This window comes from Haliotis cracherodii, unplaced genomic scaffold (assembly GCF_022045235.1).
Source record: "Haliotis cracherodii isolate W230 unplaced genomic scaffold, xgHalCrac1.p SCAF_3, whole genome shotgun sequence".
NCBI classification, from domain to species: Eukaryota; Metazoa; Mollusca; class Gastropoda; order Lepetellida; family Haliotidae; genus Haliotis; species Haliotis cracherodii.
The window spans coordinates 3,655,949-3,680,165 of record NW_027266286.1 but is presented as its reverse complement, the minus strand read 5'-3'; the positions used below and the strand labels follow the sequence as shown (position 1 = coordinate 3,680,165).

General features: G+C 39.7%; 2 protein-coding genes across 8 annotated transcripts in view; one reads left to right on the top strand and one right to left on the bottom strand.

Moving 5' to 3' along the window:
* Nucleotides 1-3,827, bottom strand: part of LOC139473695 (transcription initiation protein SPT3 homolog) — an 89,694-nt gene extending 85,867 nt beyond the window's left edge. The window contains exon 1 of one of the 2 annotated variants that reach the window (XM_071256406.1): nucleotides 3,632-3,827. The gene's annotated coding sequence lies outside the window, so the exon portion shown is untranslated. Of the gene's footprint in view, nucleotides 1-2,854; nucleotides 3,008-3,631 lie in introns of those variants that run through there. The other variant, XM_071256407.1, reaches the window with a different exon arrangement.
* LOC139473694 (runt-related transcription factor 1-like) overlaps nucleotides 1-22,821 on the top strand; it is a 66,434-nt gene extending 43,613 nt beyond the window's left edge. For 2 of the 6 annotated variants that reach the window (XM_071256404.1, XM_071256405.1), the window contains exons 2-6: nucleotides 4,016-4,378; nucleotides 12,913-13,026; nucleotides 16,494-16,694; nucleotides 17,602-17,751; nucleotides 18,355-22,821. In XM_071256404.1, coding sequence (XP_071112505.1) covers nucleotides 4,057-4,378; nucleotides 12,913-13,026; nucleotides 16,494-16,694; nucleotides 17,602-17,751; nucleotides 18,355-19,205 — 1,638 coding nt within the window. In that variant the 5' untranslated portion in view covers nucleotides 4,016-4,056 and the 3' untranslated portion in view covers nucleotides 19,206-22,821. Of the gene's footprint in view, nucleotides 1-2,793; nucleotides 2,929-3,020; nucleotides 3,165-3,914; nucleotides 4,379-12,912; nucleotides 13,027-16,493; nucleotides 16,695-17,601; nucleotides 17,752-18,354 lie in introns of those variants that run through there. The other 4 variants (XM_071256403.1, XM_071256402.1, XM_071256400.1 and 1 more) reach the window with 4 other exon arrangements.
* The last annotated feature ends 1,396 nt before the right edge of the window (nucleotides 22,822-24,217 follow it).

Below are 24,217 nucleotides of genomic sequence, written 5' to 3'. Positions count from 1 at the left end.
ACCTGAGAACCAAGAATATTTTTTTTTATAGTCTAAGATGTTCATAGCAGTCTTGGATTCATATACTGATGGGAAATATTCAGAAACAGCTAAAATTAATCACTGTTGAAGTCAACACATTTAACTTTATATGATAAAAATAGGCATTGTTGATCATCTAGCATATTGTATCTCCATTCAAAGATGAATACCCCTGCATCAAGTCGCTGTAATAGCTATATTTTTAAGTCCAACTTAAATGACATGCCCCTAAAAGAGTCATCCAATCAAATTGCACTCATGTGCAAGAGAAATTCTTTGGGAAGTTGCTAACAAGGGGTGGAAATGGTGACGTCACTTCACACCCAAAGCTATGGTAGTTACACGATGAGACTAGTGGAGTGAATGAGTTATTTATTTATCATTATATTGAGGGAGTGAGTGAGTTGGGTTTAACGCCACTTTTAACAGTATTTCAGTTATACTGCAGCAGGTCAGCTTAATGTGGAAGGAAAGCCCGAAGTGATGCATATCTCATACGTTTACCACTTCGGTGAAACCCACAAGCACGGGTATGGTGCTGACAAACCTAGAAACATAATCAGGGCGAACCAGGATTCGAACCCACAACCATAGGTTTCTGGCGTGACCAAGGGACGCAACTCTGCACAGCAAATCGCGGCGCCTTCAACGACTGGGCCCCCCATGCCCTTTATTTATCATTATAAAACTGGGACATAACACAGGATAATCGAACAGATGCAAGATAAGACAAGGTGTGAAACATAGGAATCTGTTGGATCACTTCACTTTCAAACAAAGTGTTGCTATTTTCTATTGACATTTTATGAGATTCCGTGGCATAAACGCTTCCTTTTGTAGCTGTTCTGTATTTCTTTCCATCAAAGTAACTAAAATATGCTGATAAATGATGAGTTTTGATGCAAATGACTGCTGTTTCTATTTTGGTTTCTGTTGATGACATACTTGATTTGTACATATCTGTTATAGGTACAAATATTAATTACAACAAAAACATTATGAATTCATAAGGTTACATGTGTTTACTGAGACAAATAGTTACATGACTTTCTTAGCAATATGTAATATACTCCGGGCTTTACCTTGACCTACAAAACTGGGGGTCCTGTAAAGTAATGAAATTGTGTGGTGTGGTGTGGTGTGGTGTGGTGTGGTGTGGTGTGGTGTAGTTTAAGATTTAATACTTACTTAAATTACAGGACCTTTGAATTTCTTGTCAAGAATTTGGTATAACGATTAGTGTGCGTACCACAGGATGTTATATTTTTTTTTTTCTGCATCCCCTCAATACATTTGTGTGTGCTGGCCAACATGTCTGCATCCATTCAATACATTTGTGTGTGCTGGCCAACATGTCTGCATCCATTCAATACATTTGTGCATACTGGCCAAAATATTTAAAAACAATAATTTTTAAATATTTGTTTTCGATATTTTCTCAGCATTTTGGGTCAGATAAAATAATTTAACAGTTAAACCTTGTTATTCTGAATTCAACTGTTCACAGTTCAGATCAACAAATTTCTGGATTAGCAAATCAAGGGTACCGAATGATGTTCCATTACATATATTCCAACAAGAGCATACAGGTACGGAGCATTCAGACTAACAAGGTCTCAACAGGCATAGATGTGTGTTTGGAGGTGGGATGAAATGGGTTTAACGTCACGTCCAAGATTATTGCTCTTATATAGCGACGAGCATGCATGCGTGTGTGTGCATGTGTGTGTCTGCTTGTACTAGTCCGGACTGATGCTGATTTTATAATGCTAGCTCACTGAGATACCATGCTGCAGCTTAACATGAATACCCCAGTCAGATAAGTATACGGACTCCGAGCCCATCAGTCCTTGTTTCAGTCCCTTAATGCCAAGTGCCATACAAAAATGCTAGCACATAAATCGGAACACAATTTGCATTTGTCAGCTAAATATATAGTCTATTATATATTGTTATTAGTGTTGAACAAAAGTGTGGACTACTACTTTTACTATTAGGTTGATGACAACTCTGTTGCAGACCATATTTACGGACTTGTGTAAATACAAATTAGTTTCTAAACCCTTAACACATAATACCCGACCCGTGAAGATTCTGGGGTAGAATAGGTCTTCAGCAACCCATGCTTGCCGTAAAAGGCGACTATGCTTGTAGTAAAAGGCGACTAACGGGATCGGGTGGTCAGGCTCCCTGACTTGGTTGATGCATGTCATAGATCCCAATTGCGTGGATCGATGCTCATGATATTAATCACTGGATTCTCTGGTCCAGACTCGATTATTTACAGACCGCCGTCATATAGCTGGAATATTGCTGAGTGTGGCATTAAACAACAAACCAACCAAACCAACATAACTCCAGCTAAAGTTTCTCTGTCAAAATTGTATTTATTCTCACAGATAGCCTACAAGTATGAATGTTGACTGTAAAAATAACATGACAAGTTATTCCCGAGATTGCTTTGTATGGTATAACAGTTATATACTATTGGCGATATGAGTTGATGGGTCTCAGTGCAGTTTACCACCGAAAGCCTTGTATATATCGCCACAAGCATTGCATTGGTCTAAATCAAGGGACAGGTCGTGAACTACTTTCGAGGTTGGTAAGACAGAAATCCCCCTACAAAAAGAATGTCACTACATGGGATCAAAGAACGGGTTCGCCATGACCTGTCACATGACAAGAGTCTGAGGTATGCGGTTGAAACACCCACGCACCCAACATACCGAGAGGGTGCGGGGGTGGTCACACTCACAATAGACACTAACTTCTCAACATGTGACTGTTAACACCGTCCATTCGGCTGCTATTGTCACTGTTTATGGCGTACCTGAATTATGCAGAGGATAATTATACATCCAGACTCCAAGACTATGCATTTGTTTCGGTGACTGTTATGTTACGGTAGGTTTGCTTTGCTTTATAATCGCCCAAACAGCGTTAGTTTTCACAAGCTCTACCACACATTATTATGGCAAGCCGCCATTTTGTACAAACACATACTACGGCGCATGCGCAGTGATGTTATCCCATCACGTGGGCCTACCTGTCACTCAGGTATGTCACTGTTGTTCAGGGTTGCGGTTAGATCAAAGAGCGGCCAGTTAACCACAAATATGTCGCTTATTAGTAAATGACAGGTAGGACTGTTTACACCTTGAATATAAAATCGCATCTGCCTGATGTTTCTGCTTCTTGTACAACAATAACATACAAAGTCAATAAGCTTTGCCTTTTATCAACATGCAACAGGCTATTACGCAATGTTTATTTAGCCCCCATAACTCGGCGTTGACTGAAATAACATGTCACCTCCGGTAATTGGGCTAGAGCGACAAACGGTAAACCACTTTACCAGTCTATCACTGTACTTTGGGGAATTACCGCTGCTTAATTAGCAATTCGCAATAGAATAAGTTTATTATTAATTTATACAGACGAAATGTATGAATTGACACTTTTAAAATACTGAGGTGTACAAGTCTTCTATTAAAGTCGACAAACAAATCCAAAACGTAATTTCAAATTATGATGATTTTGATACACGTACTATTGGTTAGCGTTAAAGTCATACTATGTGTTTTCATGCAAGGGATCAGCTGTTTACCTGTCAGGCTTGAGTGATTTCCCTTTGTTCATCCGATGCGAAAGAAAGTTCCCGTCTACATAAATACCACACGCGTGTAAGATGACACATATTTAAATGTCTTATTCATATCCGACATGAACTGTCAATGTAATCCTTTACAGCTGGTTAGTAAACAAGAGCGTAGTAGTTCCCCCGACGAGTCGAGTGCGTAAGAGGGTCATGGCGCGGAGTGATATCGTGTGTAGGTCGTGGGTTGAGTCAGCCAGTAGGAGCGGCCAATATAAAGTTAACCGCTGACTACTTCCTCTCATTCATAAAACCACAGCCTAACCAGAGGTTCCGTGTCAGCCCGTCCCTTACAGTGTAGCTCACTAATATTGCACCACATGCATTTACCCACAGATTTGAACGGTGTTCCGCCGTTCCCGGAGTCCCCCCATACCATGGCCGGAGAGGTGCTGCCTGGGGTGCCGGGAGGGGAGCGGACCTACACCTCTATACTCGGTGACCACCCAGGGGAACTTGTCCGCACCGGCAGTCCAAACTTTGTGTGCTCAGTCCTCCCATCACACTGGCGATCAAACAAAACTCTACCAGTCTCATTTAAAGTTGTCGCTTTGGGAGAAGTTAAGGATGGAACCAAAGTCAGCATTATGGCTGGGAATGATGAGAATTACTGTGCCGAATTAAGGAACGGTACCTCCTATATGAAGAACCAGGTTGCCAAATTCAACGATTTACGCTTCGTTGGAAGAAGCGGTCGAGGTGAGTTAGTGTAGTTTATATTTTGTGTCATGTAACAAAGTTTCTGGCCTAACCTTGTCTCACACCAACATGCACTTGCCCACACATGCCGTGATTAATAGATGCGGAAGTCGGATGGTGAGGGGTGAAGTTTTCTATTCAGAGTCCAGTGACTCAAGCAGTAATAGGACTATACATACGCAATAGACTAGATATTATACCACCGCTCTCCTCCATCAATACAATCGCCCATTGTGTGGTGTGGTATGCTTTTCCTCAACTGCACTTACAATATGTAATGTATACAATCTGTCAATCGCATTTAGGATATATTCAATGTCACGGGTCACGCATGTCAGTGTTATGAAAGTTATTCTGCTCCTTATTCAACCTGCCACAAACACCAAATGTTCTACATGTGAACACCATCCTCAAATAGTTTTTTTAAACGCATGCCTTTTAATGTGTTTTCCTGTTGTATGAATTCATCAGTTTAATGTTGTGTTTTTTCTGTTTTCTCGTCATCCGTTATGATTTGTGTGAAAGGAATCTTGGTTTCGTAGAAATGAGGAAGTGATTATTCTCCAATGCATGTCCCCACACTACTATCACTGAATTAAGCCGCACGGTTGTGTAATCTTCAAAGACGGATTGTAGTGATTTAGTTATTACGAATGGTAATCGCATTAAACACCCCTCGCAAAGTTTAACACAGGATACCATGATGACCGGACAACAATTATTACTATCATTAACTGTGATAACATCATAAGCATTCGCCTATTATTTCAATACACTTGAGGTTATATCGCCTATTTCCTTAATCACTATACGTTGTTTAAGTATGTTTCATCTTTGTTGAAAATTGACTCATTTTCCTATTGGCACGTGTTCTGGTATCTTTTTATGCCATCGCGTTTCCTCATCTTTGTCATGGCGAAAGTCATTCCTATGTGCACTGCTCACTGCTCCTAACAGCTCATCTACGTAAAATAATCATAATCAAATCGTAAGACCTGCATGTGTACCCTAATATAACCAGGATTATGGTTCAACACTGATATCTTAAGATTTGTCACTTATATTTCTTTTGTATTGAAGGACATTCGATACAGATCAATATCTACATCAATCATCTATGTATCAGATTGTACTATATTTTATTAACTGATATATCACATTATGGTTGTTCCAGCGAATCTTCAATTTCATATAGCTGGACTTGTATTGACACTATCTGTAGTTTTAAATATCAGTACACTTTATGGATATTGTTTAAAAGTCATTTGACAGGTGACAAAGTAGACACAATCTATGGATAACGCCTTCTTTTTTATACTGGAATATACGGTATAGCTCCTTATGCCGTTGTCAAGCAGGACCGACAAAGTGATATGTGTGTTCTAAGGGTCAAACAAAGGGGTAACGGTTATCACTGGTGTACCGTATTTCATCTACTTTCTTTAATAACACCTGCCGTTCATTGCCTAACAGACGTGTGCTACTCGTGTGGCTGTCGTTTGCCCACGGCATTATCTGTTGTCGCGTAGAGGCTCTCGACGATGGTAAATGTAATGTACCAGACGCAGGTTCCTAAAATACATATCAGAATATATATAATAATATGCAATGAGCTTTCATTTTTACTTGAAGCTGGGCGAGATTCAAACAGTTTCATTATGTTCAATAACGTAATCAATATTTATAGCCTCCCGTGCAATATACGACTTATTCAATATGTAGATGTTATAATGTGTGAAACAGTATTCGATATTGCGGCTTGGTTTGTAGTGTCGGGTCTTTGTTGCAGTTGTTTGTATTTTTGTTACAGAGTGGATATTTTGAATAATTGTGTGGACAAGCTGGAGACACTGGATGTCATTACTCTGTTAGCCGTGTAGCGAGTGTCAGTGAAGGATGTACCGCCATCAATTATCATCTCGCAGAACTGGTGTATATTTCAACCCGTATTTCCTCCCGTTCCTGTAAATAGTAGTTAATACATGTAAATTTCGACATCAGTTGTCAATTTCTTCAACATCACGATCGGTTAATATTCGAATACGCCACTGACAAATATAAAGAGGTACATGTCGCTCGAACTCCAGCATTTAACCCCAATTATTATTTTCATGCTATTTGTGACCGCCTGTTATGACATCTTACCCCTCACAAAGAAACAAAGACCCGAGGTCGGGTATGCAAATTAAGAAGAAAGGCGACGTGAGATGAGGCATCTTGAACGACGCTCGTAGTCTTAGGGGACGGACAAAGCCGCCACGCGGCATGAGGGAAGAGTCTTCCTCTCCTAGTGCTTCGCCTAATTAGCAAGGGCAGCCAAGACACGCAATCCGCGGCATTGTTTTAAAATGACATGGACAAAAATGAAAAGCAACAACCATATTATTATAGTATCGGATGGCCCCTATCGTCTTGTCTGACATCCGCGCGGAGTGCTAGTGGGTTTGACGTTGCAGGTGCATGGCCGACGGTGCCGGTTAGCTAGCCAGCGAGTGGCAGTGTCTTCGACCACAGCCCCCTGATACGGCCTGCTTACGGCGCTTTGCGGGATATGTGGTCAACCACCGCTACCATATCGCCGTGCTCAAAGGAGAACGCACAGACTAATTTGAAATCGAAAAAAAAGTATCTGACAATTTTTTCGGAAATTAAGATTTATTACTGTCAATAGGGACTCTTGTGTTTTAAATTAAGTTTTGAATTTGTTCGACATTTTTATATTTCTGGTTACGAACTGATTATTCCAATTACGATCTGTATGCTTTGATTTCTTTAAGATCATAAAGAGTTGTTATTTCAAATATTGACTTGTTCGTACTTAAAACGTGTACAATTTGAACGCTTGTTCGCAAATTGGGGGCGATTACTCACCAAAATTCGGCTTTTTAGCCAAACTCGTGAAATACGTGGAATTATGGAATTCCCCTTAATGAAGTTTTGGATTATGTGAAATTAAGACAGGCGCGTGCCACAGGAAATGCTCGAACTGGAAAGCCCTTTTGATGTTTTAATTGGTACGTTGTGAGATGCAGGATTCTTGCACTTCTGGAAACCTGCCATCTCTTGGACCCGCCGTTGCCTCGGGTGCAGCTTGAACATTACAGTTTAAATATTGTACAATGCTGTTGTGAAGAGGAAGCGAAAGAGTTCATTTAAAAGCTTTTTGAAGATTCCGAAAGACTTTCAGGAACTATGGCAGAGATTGGCCGTGACCTCACTAATAACCTCCAAGAAGGGTCAGACTTAATTAAATGACGATCATGAGTTAATGTTCGCAGTTCATTACATTATCTTGTGTACAATGACCTACTTATGCATGAACTGTTCAGGCTTCATCCATCAGCGGGCATTTCACCATAAATACGCCGTGATATTTGGCACCATGCGACTTCTTTGAATAAAACGAAAGTAATGATTTCCTACAAACTTGTAAAGGCTTGTTGAAACTTGAGAATTGCTCTCCTGCAGTTTGGTTGATGTTTTGTGCGACATACAACACATATGATAAGTTATTCTGTCACGTGTAAGGAATATTTGAATCGTAATTTAAATTCCAATTCATTACGTTTAAGTGGATTTTCAGCCCCATCAATATCAATAGTTTTCCGGGAAACAGTATACACGATTTCAATTTGTGATACACTGAGTTCAGAATGAATATGTGAGTTGTCAAGGACATCCTCGATTATCCAGCGTATTATATCTACATGACAATAGAATGAATGTATGAAGCACTGAATAAACGGAAGTGCTTTCTCATGCACTGGACAAGCGAGAATGCTTTCTGTGTCAATATTTACGATTTGTCCATTTAGCAATGTTATCTGGTGTGTCGGGTCCGTAGTTAGCCTCAGGGTGAGGGTGTGTCATCCCTGACATCACCCTAAGCTGCAGCTTGTGTGCACTGACTATTGCCGAAGATCATGAATATTATTTACACAGCGATCCCGAAGAGACATCGTTCAGTACACATGCACTTGGCGTTATACACGAAGTACATGATAGTGGCGAATGTTTGAACATGGCGGGTAAATCAACGTCAGACCAAAGACATCGATTTAAAGTTTGATTCGGCAAATTACCTAGCTCTTATCACCGAATTAAAGAACTCTGTTCTTTTGTTAGCATGGCAACTGAGACATGTTTTACCGAGTCTGAAAGCTCTGCTTTATGAAAACACTTGTGCTAAGTGAATATTACAATTAAGTGAAGTCGGGGCGTATTTTTTTATGCGACCTTGTCGATAGGGGGCGTAGTTTGGTCAATAACAGAGCACTGATATTCATTAAGATATAGTATTCAACTCCATATATATTTTGACAAATAACAAATCATGTATCAAGGGGCGATGACTGTCAAAGGCGTGTTGACTATGACATGGCGGTTATAGTCTTGGTACTAGGATATTGGACACTTTGTTACCGAAAGCTTTGGGATTGTTCAAACCAAAGAAAATTGACAAGACATGAAATATCAACGGACAAAGACACTCGACTCTCTTGGTTTGGGTTTTGATTGATTGAAGAAAGCGGTTCAGCCGCCATAGAGGCAAACCCATGTGTTAGCCTGCTATGCCTTGATTGCATTGTCTTGCATAACAATAAGAGTCTTTCTGGAGAAGGAGCTACTCTCAGAGTTGCAGACAGTTAACAAAGACAGAGCGATATGGCAGATGTGCGCAAAAAACTTCTCTTTTCACTTCTGTTTCTGAGGCGACTACACGCTATGTTATTTTCATAATTCTCACCACGAGCTAACGGACACTGTACATAAAGGGGATGTGTAATTAAAATAAATACACGGTCTCTTTCACGGAATCAAACTGTCGCGCGTGTCTTTGGTCGGTATGTTTACCCGACAGTGGCGAATAGTGCCCACAGTCGGTCCACATCGCCGAAGGCTGTTGATGTTATGTTGCTCCTTTAGTCGGGAGATATACAGTTTATTGTCCACCTGCCCGATTCTACCAATAACACAAATTTGACCTTTTCCAACACCCACTGTAATCAACACCACGGGAAATTAAGTCCGCATGGAATTCGAGATTGACGCGTGGTTGTCGCAGCAGATTTTGACTTTGGCAGGAAATCTTGCGCAATATTCACATATATAGTATGATATATCGTTGTATCGGAATAGTTGGGTCGGAAACGTGATGGTCTCTGTCGCCAGCTTGTGTGTGCCCACTCGCTGACATTTCTGAAATAAGATTGCGGCGATTTTTAGGGGATGTGTGGGTTGGATTTGATATTTATGCACGATTTGCGAGGGTGAAAACATTCGACAACAGTTCGACCGCAATTCTGACATTTTCAATTACTGAATATCGATCTGTTTAAAGTTTAAATTTCATTTGACCATACGAAGTGAGCGAATGTTTCTCATTTCGTCGGCCGACCAAGGACTAGCATTGACTCTCTGCAACCGATGATTAGAAAACAATTATCAGTTTAAATTCATGTTTTATTCTATTATCTCTTAATTCATATTTTGCTATTTGTATTTTCTAATCCGACAAATACTATCATTATCCAGATTGTTCTCGTAAACATTGATTTTGTGATTTGCGACCCTCTGATTTCTTTCTGCATTCAAACATGGCGAATGCACTACCGTGAAAATTAAACCGATTGTCGTTTATGTGCTCGTGTCGTATGATTCAAAGCAAAATAATACATCTCTGATACAATTACACCCAAACACAGACCTGGGGAGCACGCAATCTCAATATCGCCAGCGAATTAACAGACATGTTGCTCAAAGTCAATTGTTATCAATGGACCTACGAGAGCAGAGGCCGGGAACCGACAAGGTTGACCCCTGAACCCAAGTCTGACCTTTGACACCAGGTCATAACTTTTACAAGCGCTACAAAGGTGTACATGTTTTGCGGATATGAGAACGGATTTGTATGATAGGAATGTGGTTAGAGCGCTCGTGTTACACTGACTCATCGCCGTAACTGTTTGAATCAGTTTTGTTGACCAGAAACTTCCCATAACACCCACGTTATGACCGTGAGTGTACGGGCACGACGACACTATCTGGATCATGTGCTTATGTCACATTGCATTGAGGAAGTCCGATGGCGGTTATGTCTGGAATTATTTGACGTACATCAGATAACGGGTCTCAATGTTCACCGTACTGTCGCATGGAAGAAATTTACTAATGACATATAAATAAAGTAAATTCTTTGTTTTACAGTTATATATGATTACATCTTTTATTTAATTTTCATATCATAAACCTTAGGGTGCGGTCGGGTAGCCAAGTGGTTAAAGCGTTCGGTCGTCACGCTGAAGACCCGAGAATGATATGATAGAGAGAGTCAAAATTTTACGTGGCATCTGCATTATTTCAGCCATATAGTGACTGAGAGAGTGAATTCTAAGTGAAGGGTAAACTGATCTCACCTAAAAGTTGAATACCCTAGGTATCTATTGTACTATGCGGGCGGTCAGGTAGCCCAGTGGTTAAAGCATTCGCTCTTCAGGCCGAAGACCCGGGTTCGATTCCCAACATGGGAACAATGAGTGAAGCCCATTTCTGGTGTCCCCACCGTGATATTGCTGGAATATTGCTAAAAACGGCATAAAAACCATACTCACTCACTAATAAATCTCAGGTTAATAATTTGTCACTGTCCTATCATTTTGATCTTGTAATTACATTTTAGGGAAAAGAATAAAATAAATACACTTTTATGAAAATAATATCTAAAATCTTGATGGTGAAGTGTGCCAAATAATAAATCAGTGCCTCCAAGACAATGAGTAGCAATAAACTCCATGTATTCAAGATTTATTTGTTTGATAAAAACATTGTGTCTGTTTAACATCTGTCAGTGACTGTTCTCTGGTCAATATTGAGATGACAGGCCTGGTGGTATTCACTGTGTGGAGGTGACTAATGCACCAGAGCGAAAAGAACAATTGCCGAAAAAAAAACATTTTCAATTTATTTTATGATTCATATTTACAATAGGGAACAGTTTTCACTGACATGTCAAACATTTGTTTGAATGGAAGTAATTACTCAAGCACAACATCTTAATATGGTGAAAATTAATCTTACACCCGTTTGCTTCCTTTCAGTGGAAAACTAATAATTAGGAATAAAAAGAGATGATTTGAATCAGGGGACAGCCTACGTGATGTACCCAGGTGTGATGGTTCAACAGCTTACCTTCTGTAGCCAAACACAACCCGAGTAGTCACGTGCCATTAAACCAAACAATAATACATCTATTTAGATCAAACAACTGATAAGGCAACACCATCTTTCAAATAAGCCAAGGCAGTGTTTGTTACCTTTGACCCTTGTTAACAAATGAAATAATTACCTGTAATATTTAATAACATATTGTAATTTTTGCTTTATTTAAGAAAAGATCATCCATGGTACTATAGAAATTTTGAAAATTTAAATTTAAAAAGAATTTTTTATTTTTTTTATTTCAAAAAGAATAAATGAATGCATTTTTATGTTAGCAAACTAACAGCTGTTTCACTGCAACATGTATTTAATTGTTTAAGAAGCTTTGTCGACAGAAACGAATGTTAATGAAAAATTCGAGGTCAGTATCAAAAGTGTAAAATGAAAATGTAACGAACAGATAAGAGTATGGAATCCTCACTGTCATCGTAACCCACATGTGCATTGGTTGCGCCCCACTGCTTCCTCTCAACATCTCACATGACCGTGTTTAGTGGTTATTAACAGCTTCGCTGGCGTGTGACCAGTTGTCCCCGGACACCAATATCATCAAGGCTTTTTCCTCACAGTTATACAAGGGAGCTTAAAAAAATATTGGCTCTTTGAAACTAATAGTATGACACCCAGTGAAATGTGGCGATAAAGTATTGATAGAATATGATAAACAATATGGTTCCGTAATGATGACTTTGTGCTGCTGGCAGGCCATTGTCTGTGACCAGAGCAGCTCTCATCTCCTCCCAACATCACCTGTAAACAGTTAGTGCTGATGATGTATAATTAATGGAAAACATAAAAGATGTAGTCCTGGGGGGAATTAACCTTTGCCGTTCCATCATTGTTTCAGAGATATTTGGTTAGCATTGATTGTGTTAAGGTAACATTTTGGTTGTGTTTCATGTTCATTATTTTTAGTATCTCTGAATGTATTTTTAGAATGTGTTTTTTAAATATATGTTTGACGTTTTGTTAAGATTTCATGACATGAATGACTCATGTTGACAGTGAGATAGATTTTGCGGCTGTGCTGGTACATCTCGCTCAGTTTCAGGATGAATTCATTGTGAGCAAATATTTCATCTTTGAGTGTTTTTAGTTTTTTTAATCTCCTGTATTGATTTATTCCAGGTTATGATTTGAAAATAGATATGACTCTCATTGTGGAGAATATGGCTCCAAGTTGCCGTATTCCCAGTGTGATACTGGCATCACTTGGAAACATTTAGATGTCTAAAAAACTGTGTATTTTTAGTAGAGTCTTGTTGGTTTTAAAATTTGTGATGTAATAGTAATAGTTATATATCATCTTGTTCTAGGGAAGAGTTTCTCGCTGACCATCACCGTGAGCACCAACCCACCAGAGATCGCCATCTACCAGAAAGCCATCAAAGTTACCGTAGATGGACCACGGGAACCGCGAAGTAAGACAAGTAAGGGTTGACTTCAACTCGATTTCATATGCTTGCTCAGTCACCTTTAGTCCTGGGTTCGAATCCCAGATTTGCACTGATTATAATCCTTGGTGTGTCAGCGCCATGCCTTTAATTAGAGTCTTTAACTATAATGATAGATGTCTGTTACCATAATCTCATTAAGATCCAAGCTCATTAAAATCAAATATTATTTCTCGCTATTGCGAAACAAAGATTTGAGGACATCCCATTACGGGTCACGTCGGAACGACCTTTCATCCAACCAATCAGAGCGTCCCTTACCAGATCATGAAAGTGACAGTCGGAATGTGTTTTCTAATAATGCAACCTCAAAATATTTAACAGAGGGTATTCTGAACAACAGTTACGAGTTTTATGATTATATCCATACAGTCTACCCATTCAAGAATGTTCTTTTGATAATTTTAAAATTTCTAATCAAGAATACGTTGAAATATGTTTCAAAGTGTCGTCGCCAGTTTGAAACTTGTGTTGCAATGTGTGAGAAAGCTGTCTTCTGGTTGGCTAATGTTGATTTCTTGTCAGTCATTTCATTGGTCGGTCAAAGTTCTCGAAAGGTCCTTCTGAAGTGACCTGTAATGGGATGTCCTCAGATCTTTGTTTAGCGGTAGCGAAAACTAAAATCTAATTCTAATGAGATTGATTAAGATCAGATCTTGGTGTTCCATACCACTACACAAAGTGTAGGGATAGCGGCATTAAGTTCTGATTTTAATGAGATTGCTACCTGTGTCACTGTCAGCTTTTCTTCATCATGCAGCTTGACACTTAGTGATATTAATTAAACATTACATGACGGCGCCAACTCAACTCACTCATTCACTCATATTCAAACACTCTACCATTTAACTCAACCAGAGGACAAAAATTATAAACTTAAAACCAATATTTTTTAATAAGATTGGTTAGTACAGAATCATAAATGATATATGTGTTTGGGGGATGAATTAACATTTTAATGATTTTATTCCATGAATATTGATGATTGCTCATTATAAAAATAAATAATCATATTTTATTCATAGAAGAGATAATAGGAATATGTATGGTATTAATCTTTTCATGGAAATCATTTTGTAAATATTTGGAGCAGAAATTTTAATTATTTTTTTAATAAGATTATGGGATGTAAATTTTTAAAAATCAAAAACTGTATTTATGATTAAAGATTTGTGATGAGTCACAGGCTTTGTGATAGTTTGCTACATCAATATTAGAATAGCTCCAACTTGCCTCGTTTATTCATGGACAAACAGGGAAGAAGTGAGAACATTTTGCAAATTGGTTCATTAAGGACATTTGAAAGAAAAAACTGGGGCTTGAAGTAGGGATCTCATTGGTGTATTATCAGTGTTAAAAGTGTTTGAAGAGGGCAATCATGGCTAGTTAAACACCAACACTAGCTGCCTACGAAACCATAGTGTGGCCGGTGCAGCAACTTTGGCTAACCCACTGCACACAAAAAAACGCACATGCATTCTCTCACGAGGTCGAGGGATGCCCCGACCACACAAAGAAGCCATGCAGAATGGATTAGAGGACGAAATAGATGGCGCTCTTAGTTAGCCACCAGCTATACTGGAGGTCATTTGAGACACTAATATTTGTCTATTCAAGTGTCCGTCACAGCTGGTCAAGAGCCAAACGGCTACTTTTTCATACAATGACCACCTTGCTATCGTTCATGTGACCACTACGGTGATTTGTAAAACATAAAATGGACAGCATGAGCTGCAAATGAGCAAATCTCTCATCAGCTGCATGTATTGTTAAAAAATAGTATTGTTGGTTTCTCCATCTCCACCTGGCCCTTGAAGCTGAAAGCTCAGGAGTCGTCTGAATGGGGGCTTAGCTCGGCTACAATCACCCTGCCTGATAAGTGCTGAAGTCTGTCATTATTTATCATCCATCAATGTTAGAGATACACCCGGGCTACTTGGACATACTGAACATGGCTACAATAGCATGTGGACCTGCTCATGGCATGCTGGGCTTTGTGTTTCCTGTGACAACACGCCTACCTCCTTCCCCGGGATCTGACCCCCTCAACACACCCCTCCCCCTACACCCCCAGCGCCTCCCCCTGACACCCCCAGCACCTCCCCCTCATACACTGCCAATGCCTACTTCTCGTACACCACTCCCCGCTGTAATCTGCAACCAAAAAACTAAAAATCTGCAGTCAATTTTTGTAAATTCTGCAACAAAATTTCGATCATTTTTCAAACAATTCTGCAAACGTTTAGCTTAGCTTTCGTGAATTTTGTAGTTTTGTACCTGTTTGACTTGTGGCAGACATTTTTTTCATAAACTTTTCCATGACTAGAATAGCTTATTGAAGTGAATCTGGTGATGACTAGTGTAAATATAGACATGCACTTTTGGTAAACAATAATACAAAAGTCACCTTCTCTCAAACAAAATCTGGATATTTATTTCATTTAACCACCAAAACATGAAATGTTTAAAAGATTGTTTGTAAATTTTTTATTTTTTTTCAGTTTTCCTTATAACAAAAAAACCCTCAATTAAGTATTTAAAATTATTTAATTAAAACAATGTACAGTTCAGTAAACATATGCAACTTTTACTCTTTTAAAACTAGGTTTTGACTCACATGTTCAAATTCTGCAGTGTACTTGACAAATCCTGTGGTAGATAAATGCAAAATTCTGCACAAGTTCTGTACAAAAACTTATTTTCTGTAAGATAGGTACATTTGTGCACTGAGGGGGCATTTCTGCAAAATATTGCATTCACAGCAACTTACAAGAATACATTGTATGTGCCGATGTTTGTTTAACTTGAAGTGAAGCTAAAACTGTATCTGTTCTATGTCAACATCAAATATTGTTTGTATATCAAGTACCGTTTGTGTGACAGCTGACTCAGACCCCCTTAACATATGAGACTGACCTTGAGCAGCATTTTGTGACACATCGAAGCACGTTAAACTGCAGATTTCATTTACAAAGTAAACACAATTTATGGATAACAACTTCTTTAATACTGTAAAAAGAGACGTTTTGGTATAGATCCTTATACCGTTGTCAAGCAGATTGCTTGACAACATTATAAGGATCTATACTGACTATGCTTGTTGTAAGAGGCAACTAATGGGATCAGGTGGTTTGGCTCGCTGACTGGGTTGATGCATATCATTGTATCCCAATTGCGTGGATCGATGCTCATGATGTCAATCACTGCATTGTCTGATCCAGACTCGATTATTTACAGACCGCTGTCATATAGCTGGGATATTGCTGAGTAGGGCATTAAACAACAAACAAACAAACTTCATCATCAAAGTACCTCGTGTTATCTGTTGTATCTTGACGCCCATTGACTATTGCTGAGTGCATTGTTAAACAACAAGCAAATCAAAGACTTGGTCCTCTGGACTAGTCTTAAAAAACATTTCTAAGCTTGAGCGTGTGTTCCAGAGCTCCACACTGACGACCGTCGTATCCACCATCGAGTCGGTCCCCTGGAACTGACACTGGAAAGGAGCCCCCTCACGGAGCCCCTCGTGGATCGCAGGTTCGCTCACCTGGCTGAACTAGAGCGTCTTCGCCGCGTATCGTCTGGACCTGCCGATGTGAGAACACACCACACCACCGATGTTAATGGACTGCGCCCAACAGGTACGAGCAATACTTCAATGTGGTATCTTGTTGAATTGAAATACGGATTAAAAAGAAATGGGTGTGTGACACCTTTGGTGTCTTCCAAACACAGTACAAGTCTGCAGGTCATCTGTGTGTAAAGTTACGTCGTCTTCCTGGCTCTGTTTGTGTATCTGGAAACTGTCAGTACTAATTAATTAATAGTAGTGTGTCAGTAAACATCTTTACATCATTATGTCTAAGCATTAGCTATCTACTGCCCCACCTGATCACTGAAATCGAATAATAGATGGCCCTCTGTCATTTCTCTTTGGCACGAACTAAAGGACCAGCAACTATGTCAAGCCCTGTTGCTATTTAGATGCAAAATGGTGGAGAAAAGATCCAGTAACCCATTTGACTTTCTACTATATTTCTATTTTATTTATTATGTTTGTCATTTGCTGAATTATTTGAAGTTGGATGACATTTAGGATTGTTCCTTTCGTGTTTTGTAGTTCTTGTTGTATTCCAAGAATATTTCAATCTCTCATGATAGATTTTTAATGTTACTTAAAGAATAGCTCGACATTTCACCAGTTCTACTTTTTTTATATTTGCTTAATTTTTTATCTGAAAATGTTTAAAATCTTCCAAAAAAGAAGATGGTTTTTACCATCACTAAGTTAGGTACAACTGGATCTATGATCTTCAAAGAAAATAAGTCACATGTTTCTGAAAACTGACAAGATTAAAAACTTAACAGTGACACATGTTTTACCTTGGAGTATCTATTTAAATGTATCATTTGTTTTCGTTATTGTGATAATCGCATTTTCATGCAAAACAATATTTGAAATAGTAAAGGATAATAATACCCATATTATCTTATTTTATTTTCATGTAAAACAGTATGTTTTAATTTACCTGAAACTTTATTTTCCAGAAGTATTGACGAAGCAGTTAGAAAGTACGCGGGGAGGGTGGGGTGGCTACGACACAGTGCCGTACACGAAGGACGTCATCTACCCCACCATCACCACCCACAGTACCCCACTGTCTCAATCACAGTCTGTCATTGTCTCACACCTTGCTGGTATGTTTACATCTCAATTGTCTCTTAACTCTCCCTACTCCAATAGCACATACGGGGGCACGGGTGGCCCAGTCGTCTAAAGCGCCACGATTCGTCGTGCAGAGTTACGTCCCTTGGGCACGCCAGAAACCTATGATTGTGGGTTGGAATCCCGGTTCACCCCGATTATGTTTCTAGGTTTGTCAACACCATACCCGTGCTCTAGGGTTTCACCAAAGTGGTAAACGTCTGAGACCTGCATCACTTCGGGCTTTCCTCCCACATTACGCTGACAGGCTGTGATATAACTGGAATACTGTTAAAAGCGGCGTTAAACCCAACTCACTCACTCACTAAAACCACATACTAGTTGAGTTTACATTGACGATACGATGTATGCTATGTCTACTCTACCCTGTGTTATGATTAAGATTTTATTGCTTTTTCTTGATGTTATCAAATAACCTGAACCCATAGCTTTACTTTTCTGTATGTCATGGAGCCTATCCCATGCTGTCTTTCAGTCTTGCTCCTATATTTAGATTTGAATTACAGAAAATGTTTGAAAAAAAATCTAAATCTGATCTCATGACTAAAATAAATCATATCATTTCCGTGTTTCAGCTGCCCATTGCTCTGCTGTAGAATCTCGTGAGCGTGAATCTCGCCTCCAAGGCCTGCAAGATCACCCTGTTGTCACCACCCACAGCCTCGTCCCCCATGAGCGCCACCTACCCCTGGTGCCAGAAGCTCAGAGACCAGACTACCCTAGCCTAGAGCCGCGCCTGCCAGTAGAACGCAGAATCACCATAGAATCTCGGCTCCCTCTTGTGTTGCCACCATATGCAAATGCTTCTGATGTTCGCCTCAGTGACCCGCGTATACCGGAACCGTTGTACCCCGAGACAAGACCGTTGTTCGTGCCCCCTCAGACTCTGCCGTACACAGTCAGCAGTTCCAACCTATCCATTCTGGAGGAGAGCCGTGCAATCTCTACTCTGCCCCTCGCAGTGACTCATGGGACGTACCCCGGTATGACCCCTCATGAGTTCTTTAGTTCCATCAACCCTCCCAGCTCAATTGCAGCAGCGGCTTCCTATTTAGCAGGAAGTCCGCCACGAGTGCTGCCCCCTACCTTCCTGTATCCCCATCTCTACAGCTCCTCCCCCCAACAGTATCAGACACGCCTCTACCTGCCCACTGGGGAGGTCAGGACGTACGAGGTGCTCGGTCAAAGGCCGTCGGACCTTCCCCCAAAGGTTGAGAAACCCACTCCTGTGTCCCCATCCTCCCGGTTAGCACTTGAAGGACCGATCGCTCGACCTGTTAGAGATGTTGAACTCACGGAGGAAGGGACAGGGTCTTCCGATTCATCAAGAGACATACCACCAAGACATGAAGACTCGGAGTCATCCAAGTCTTCACCAAGAAGACCTGGTCATGATGAACCAGCACCTGTGTGGCGGCCATATTGAAATGGTTGATGAAATGTGATTCGGGTGTGTGACAGTTGGTCCTATCCAACTCTTGTGCCTTGTTGAAGTGTTCATGGTTTGACCTTGACCTTCAGATGGAGACATAAATCTTATGGTGGGCCTGAGCAGAATGCAGCGTTCAAGAAATTCTGGCTCTGCTCAACGTCCCTGGAAAAAATTGTGCCATTGATACTGACAGAGCTCCTGGTTTCATGGACAGAATGAAGCAAGGGAAACAGACAAGTGTTGAAATGTAAGAACTGCCAAGCAGACATCTTTGAGTTTGACCTTGAGCTTCTCGTCAGCTCCAGAACCTGTTCCGTAATGACTAGCAGCGGCGTAGGACATTGTTGTGGTTCCAGACCATTGGAGCAGAGCACTGGACCAGAACACCGCGCCAGAACGCCACAGTACCAGAGCACTGAGACCATCATGGCAGCAGAATCCTGGCTATCAGCCCATGAGCATTATGTGATGAAGTAGAGCAGCCATTCCAGGCGTCGGAGTATTATGACAGAGGGTCATGAAATCCTGTGTTGAATATTTGTACAGATTTTGTTGTTGATAAGGCTTAAACAAACGGTTCCAATGACAAGTCCGCCTGTGGTGGCAATCCAAGACAATATATTGACCATTGTGGATGAAAGTACCATTTTTATACCCTGTATTACTTCTGGATCTAGAAGACAATGCATGAAAAACAGTTCTTGAATTAGACATACTCGAAAGCTATGGAAGCAGAATAAGAAATAATTGAAAACATGTTTAGTAGCCCCAACTTTGTAATGGTTTTACAAGGAGACTTTGGTCATCTCGTGCTACTTGACATTTCAATGAGATAAATATTTATTTGACGTTATAGATACCGACCAGTTGTCATTTTGGGACTGATGAACTCTACCAGAGTACAGATATTATACTCAGTAAAACAATGCATGATGTGATTTGTTGATTTTATCATATCACAATTTAATCAGTTTCTCCAAATAAGGTATTGTGATATGTGTATCATGAGTGTATTACACACATCTTGGTGAATCATGTCAGACCTTATTAGGGATAGATATTTTTTCAGTATTTTTTATCTGTGAATTGGGAGTAGAGTTACTTATTTCTGACTTTTTTAATTGTTTTTTATGTTTATATACAACAATATTTCCTTATGGTAATATTGGTTTGTGAGTAGTGCAGCTTTACAGCTTAGGTATTTCAGAAGTGTTTTACAGCACACACATCTAAGGCCACAAGAAGTGTTTTTCTTCTCTTCACTGAGAAAGAGTAGATTTGTTTAATTTAAATTAATTTTTTTATTTCCAAATTGAAAATTCCTAGTTTTACAAAAGAAAACAATATAAAGGCGTTCCGTTTTGTAAAATCACCAACAGCATCACTGCCATCAGAATAGGTTGTATCAAAAAGTGCAACATTGGAATGAAAAAGAACACTTGAAATGAGGAATCGGAACAGAATTTGACATGCTGGTTGACTTTTATAGAAACAAGAAAATGTTATCTGTGTCGTAACCTAGCCATCATTGTGTTACTTCTGTGAAGTGTGTCAGTCTCTTTCTATTCCATTCAAAGGTCACTTATTGTGATGTTTACAAACGTCCAGTTTCAATCTGGTCACAAAACATTCTAAAAAATTAACATTCATACATAATAATAGCTTATGTAAATAGTGCAATATTTACAAGGCTGTATTCAGCTTTGTAGGATTATCATGAGGAGATCAATACACAATGGGAATTAATCAAAATTTCACAAATCAAAGGTATTTTGTACTTATGATGTGAGGGCTTCTGTATAACAGAGAGATGAGCACCCTAAGACCCTGTTTGGGCGTGCAATTTGAACAAAGCCTCACCAGTTCAATCTGTGTATTGGCCATGGTTTAACCATAAGAAACGCTGTCGCAGTATTATATGACCTTATATGAACTATAACCTTTATCACAGTGGTGAAACTTATCTAACATGATACTAATAGGCAATCTTTGCTAAGGAAATTGTGGAAGAAAAAATTTACTTCTTGTGATTAATTAATTTTTTTTAAGAAAACAAATATGGGTGAAAATACTTTCAATACTGATTTGAGAATTTTGTTTAAATAAGAAGTTATCAAAGATTAATTTTAATTGTTTTCAGCAACGGTTCATAGTGCTTATGAGTTTTGAGGTCTTGGTTAAGGATTTTGCCCTACAATGTACATCTTGTATTGGGTATACATGGGGATTTGAATTGTGCTGAGTCCGTTGTACCTGAATTATACAGTTCAGTATTCACCATTGATAAATTGTTCTCCGCTCTGCTGCACTACGGAACACTGATAGATGGTGCAATCTTCACACTGTTCCTAAAGAATTGTGATTCTGGAAACAGACTTCTGCCTATGCACTGAATAGCATTCATGAACAAAGTATTGCTGAAACAGCTTTAACATCTCTGTTATCCTGTACTATAGTGATGCTGCTGTGAGAGTTCACATCATTGGAGTACACACTACTGTATGTCCGTGAACACGTGAATACCCTGCTCAATACATCTGTTGTCCTGTATAGAAGTGTCACAAGATATATTGTCCAGCATTTGTGAAGCTGATGATGTCCATTTGTCCTGATGTTAGCAAGTACAGCACTGACAACTGCTGATTACCACTTGACCTTGTAAAGTGCTCATTAGTGTTAGTTGTGATTGTTTTGTCATATATTTATTTTTCTTGTACATTTTTGAGTGCTTTACCAAAGATATGAGAAGTGTCATCCCAACATTACAATTGTCATGTCATTGTCATGAGATTGTCATGTTTGTTATGCCAATCACATGCACATTTCACATATGGGCGTGGCCTGTCACTCACCTGTCAATCACTTGATGTCTTGCAATCTTCACCTTTCCAAAGCTCCATCTAAGTGTTTATTAATCTGAAAACTATCAAAGAGAAATTTCTTTTAAATATTTCCATATTTTGTTGACTTTGTTTATTGTTATTATTTATACAAACAAAAGGAAAATAATTTATTCCTCTTGAGCAGGAATGCATTGTTCTCTGAGGGTAAGAGTTTTGACTGAAATTCCATTTAATATTACTTTTACCGATATTCAATAAGATATAAAGTGAAGTCTGTATGTATATGATTAACATTTGCATTCCACATTGATCCCATCTTCCGGAGGCAAGATCGTCCACTAGCCTTTTTATCAAAGTGTAGAAACTAGGCTTTGATGTAGGCTTGTGGATGCTCTTGCCTCCGGAAGATGCATTCATCCATGCTTACATATCACTGTAACAGGACAAGAATGACAGATATGCTTTGCGTCTTCTTATGGAACTAGATATTTTTTTGTAAAATAAACATTAATTTATTGTAGCCTGATAATGCAGTTTAATCAAAATGGTTAATTTGTTTCTATTTTGCTGTATTTAATACATCATGATGCTAGAGGCTGGAGGAGATCCATGTATATAAGTATACTAGATAGTGATCCTTGGAAGACTCTTGTCTTTTCGTACAGATAAACTGTAGATGGTCTGAGGAAGACATATTTTTATATGAAATTGTGATAGAGTGTGTCATGGTCTTGTTATCATATCTTTCATGAACAAATAAAACTGATTTATAGAGTGTTTTACATTTGTTTTTTTCAAACTGTTTGTGGAGTAGGGCTAGTGTTTGTGGAACACATGGTTGAGCAGTTCGAGTCCCTTTGTTTAGGTGAGGTGAGGTGAAATGGGGTTTAACGTCGCGTCCAAGATTATTGCACTTATATATAGCGACGTGCATGTACGTGTGTGTGTTTGTGTGGCTGCTTGTACTAGTCCGGACTGATGCCGATTTATAGTGCTAGCACACTGAGATACCATGCCGCAGTTTAACATGAATACCCCACTCAGACACAGTATACTGACTCCGAGCCGACCAGTCCTTGTTTTAGCCCCTTCATGCCGAGCGCCAGACAGGGTAACAACAAGTACCATCTTTTAACGTCTTTTGGTATGACGCGGCTGGGGATCGAACCCCGGACCTTACGCTCTCCGGGCGGACGCTCTACCACTAGACCACGGAGGCGGTCCCCTTTGTTTAGTGTTTGTGGGAGACAGTCAGTGGAAGAGTAACTCCTTTGAGAGGCATTTAGAGTACTAAGTAAGGATAAGACATATGGATGAACAACTTCTTTATTACATTTAGGAGCCACGGTGTATGTTGGTTGCTTGATAACGTGTTAGAACCTACACCGAAACACGCTCCTAATTGTAATAAAGAGGTTGTTCATCCATATGTCTTATCCTTATTTGGTGGATCTGTACTTTAATTTTTGGGTAGATGTCACTTGTTGAGTACAATGCTGTCCAGCATCCAGTTTGTACCATGGCGTTTCATTCACACCAGAGAATCAGGATGTCTGCCTGGTGTAGTGGAAACAGTGTCTGACCCAAGAGCAGAAGGTCGGGGGTTGGATCAAGGGCCAGTCATACCAAAAGACGTTAAGAGATATTTTTTAACAACGTCTAGGCCAGGCCCCCTTAACGACGCCTAGTCCAGGCCCCTTTAATGACATCTTGGCCAGGCCCCTTTAACAACATCTAGGCCAGGACCCTTTAACGGCAATCTAGTGATTGTTATGATGAACATCGATCCACGCAATTGGGATACGATGACATGCATCAACCAAGTCCGTTAGCCTGACCATCCGATCCCGTTAGTCGCCTCTTACGACAAGCATGGATTGCTGAAGGTTCATTCTACCCCGGTTCTTCACGGGTCCAGGGGAGCACAAACAAGCACTAACCATAAAAAGTGAGTGAGTGAGTGAGTATGGTTTTACACCGCGTTTAGCAATATTCAAGCAATATCACGGCGGGGGACACCAGAAATGAGCTTCACGCATTGTATCCTGTGTGGAATCGAAACCTGGCCTTCGGCGTGACGAGAGAACGCTTTTACCACTATGCTACGCCAAAGCCTCAGTGAGTGAGTGAGTCTGGTTTTAACAACATCACAGTAATATCACG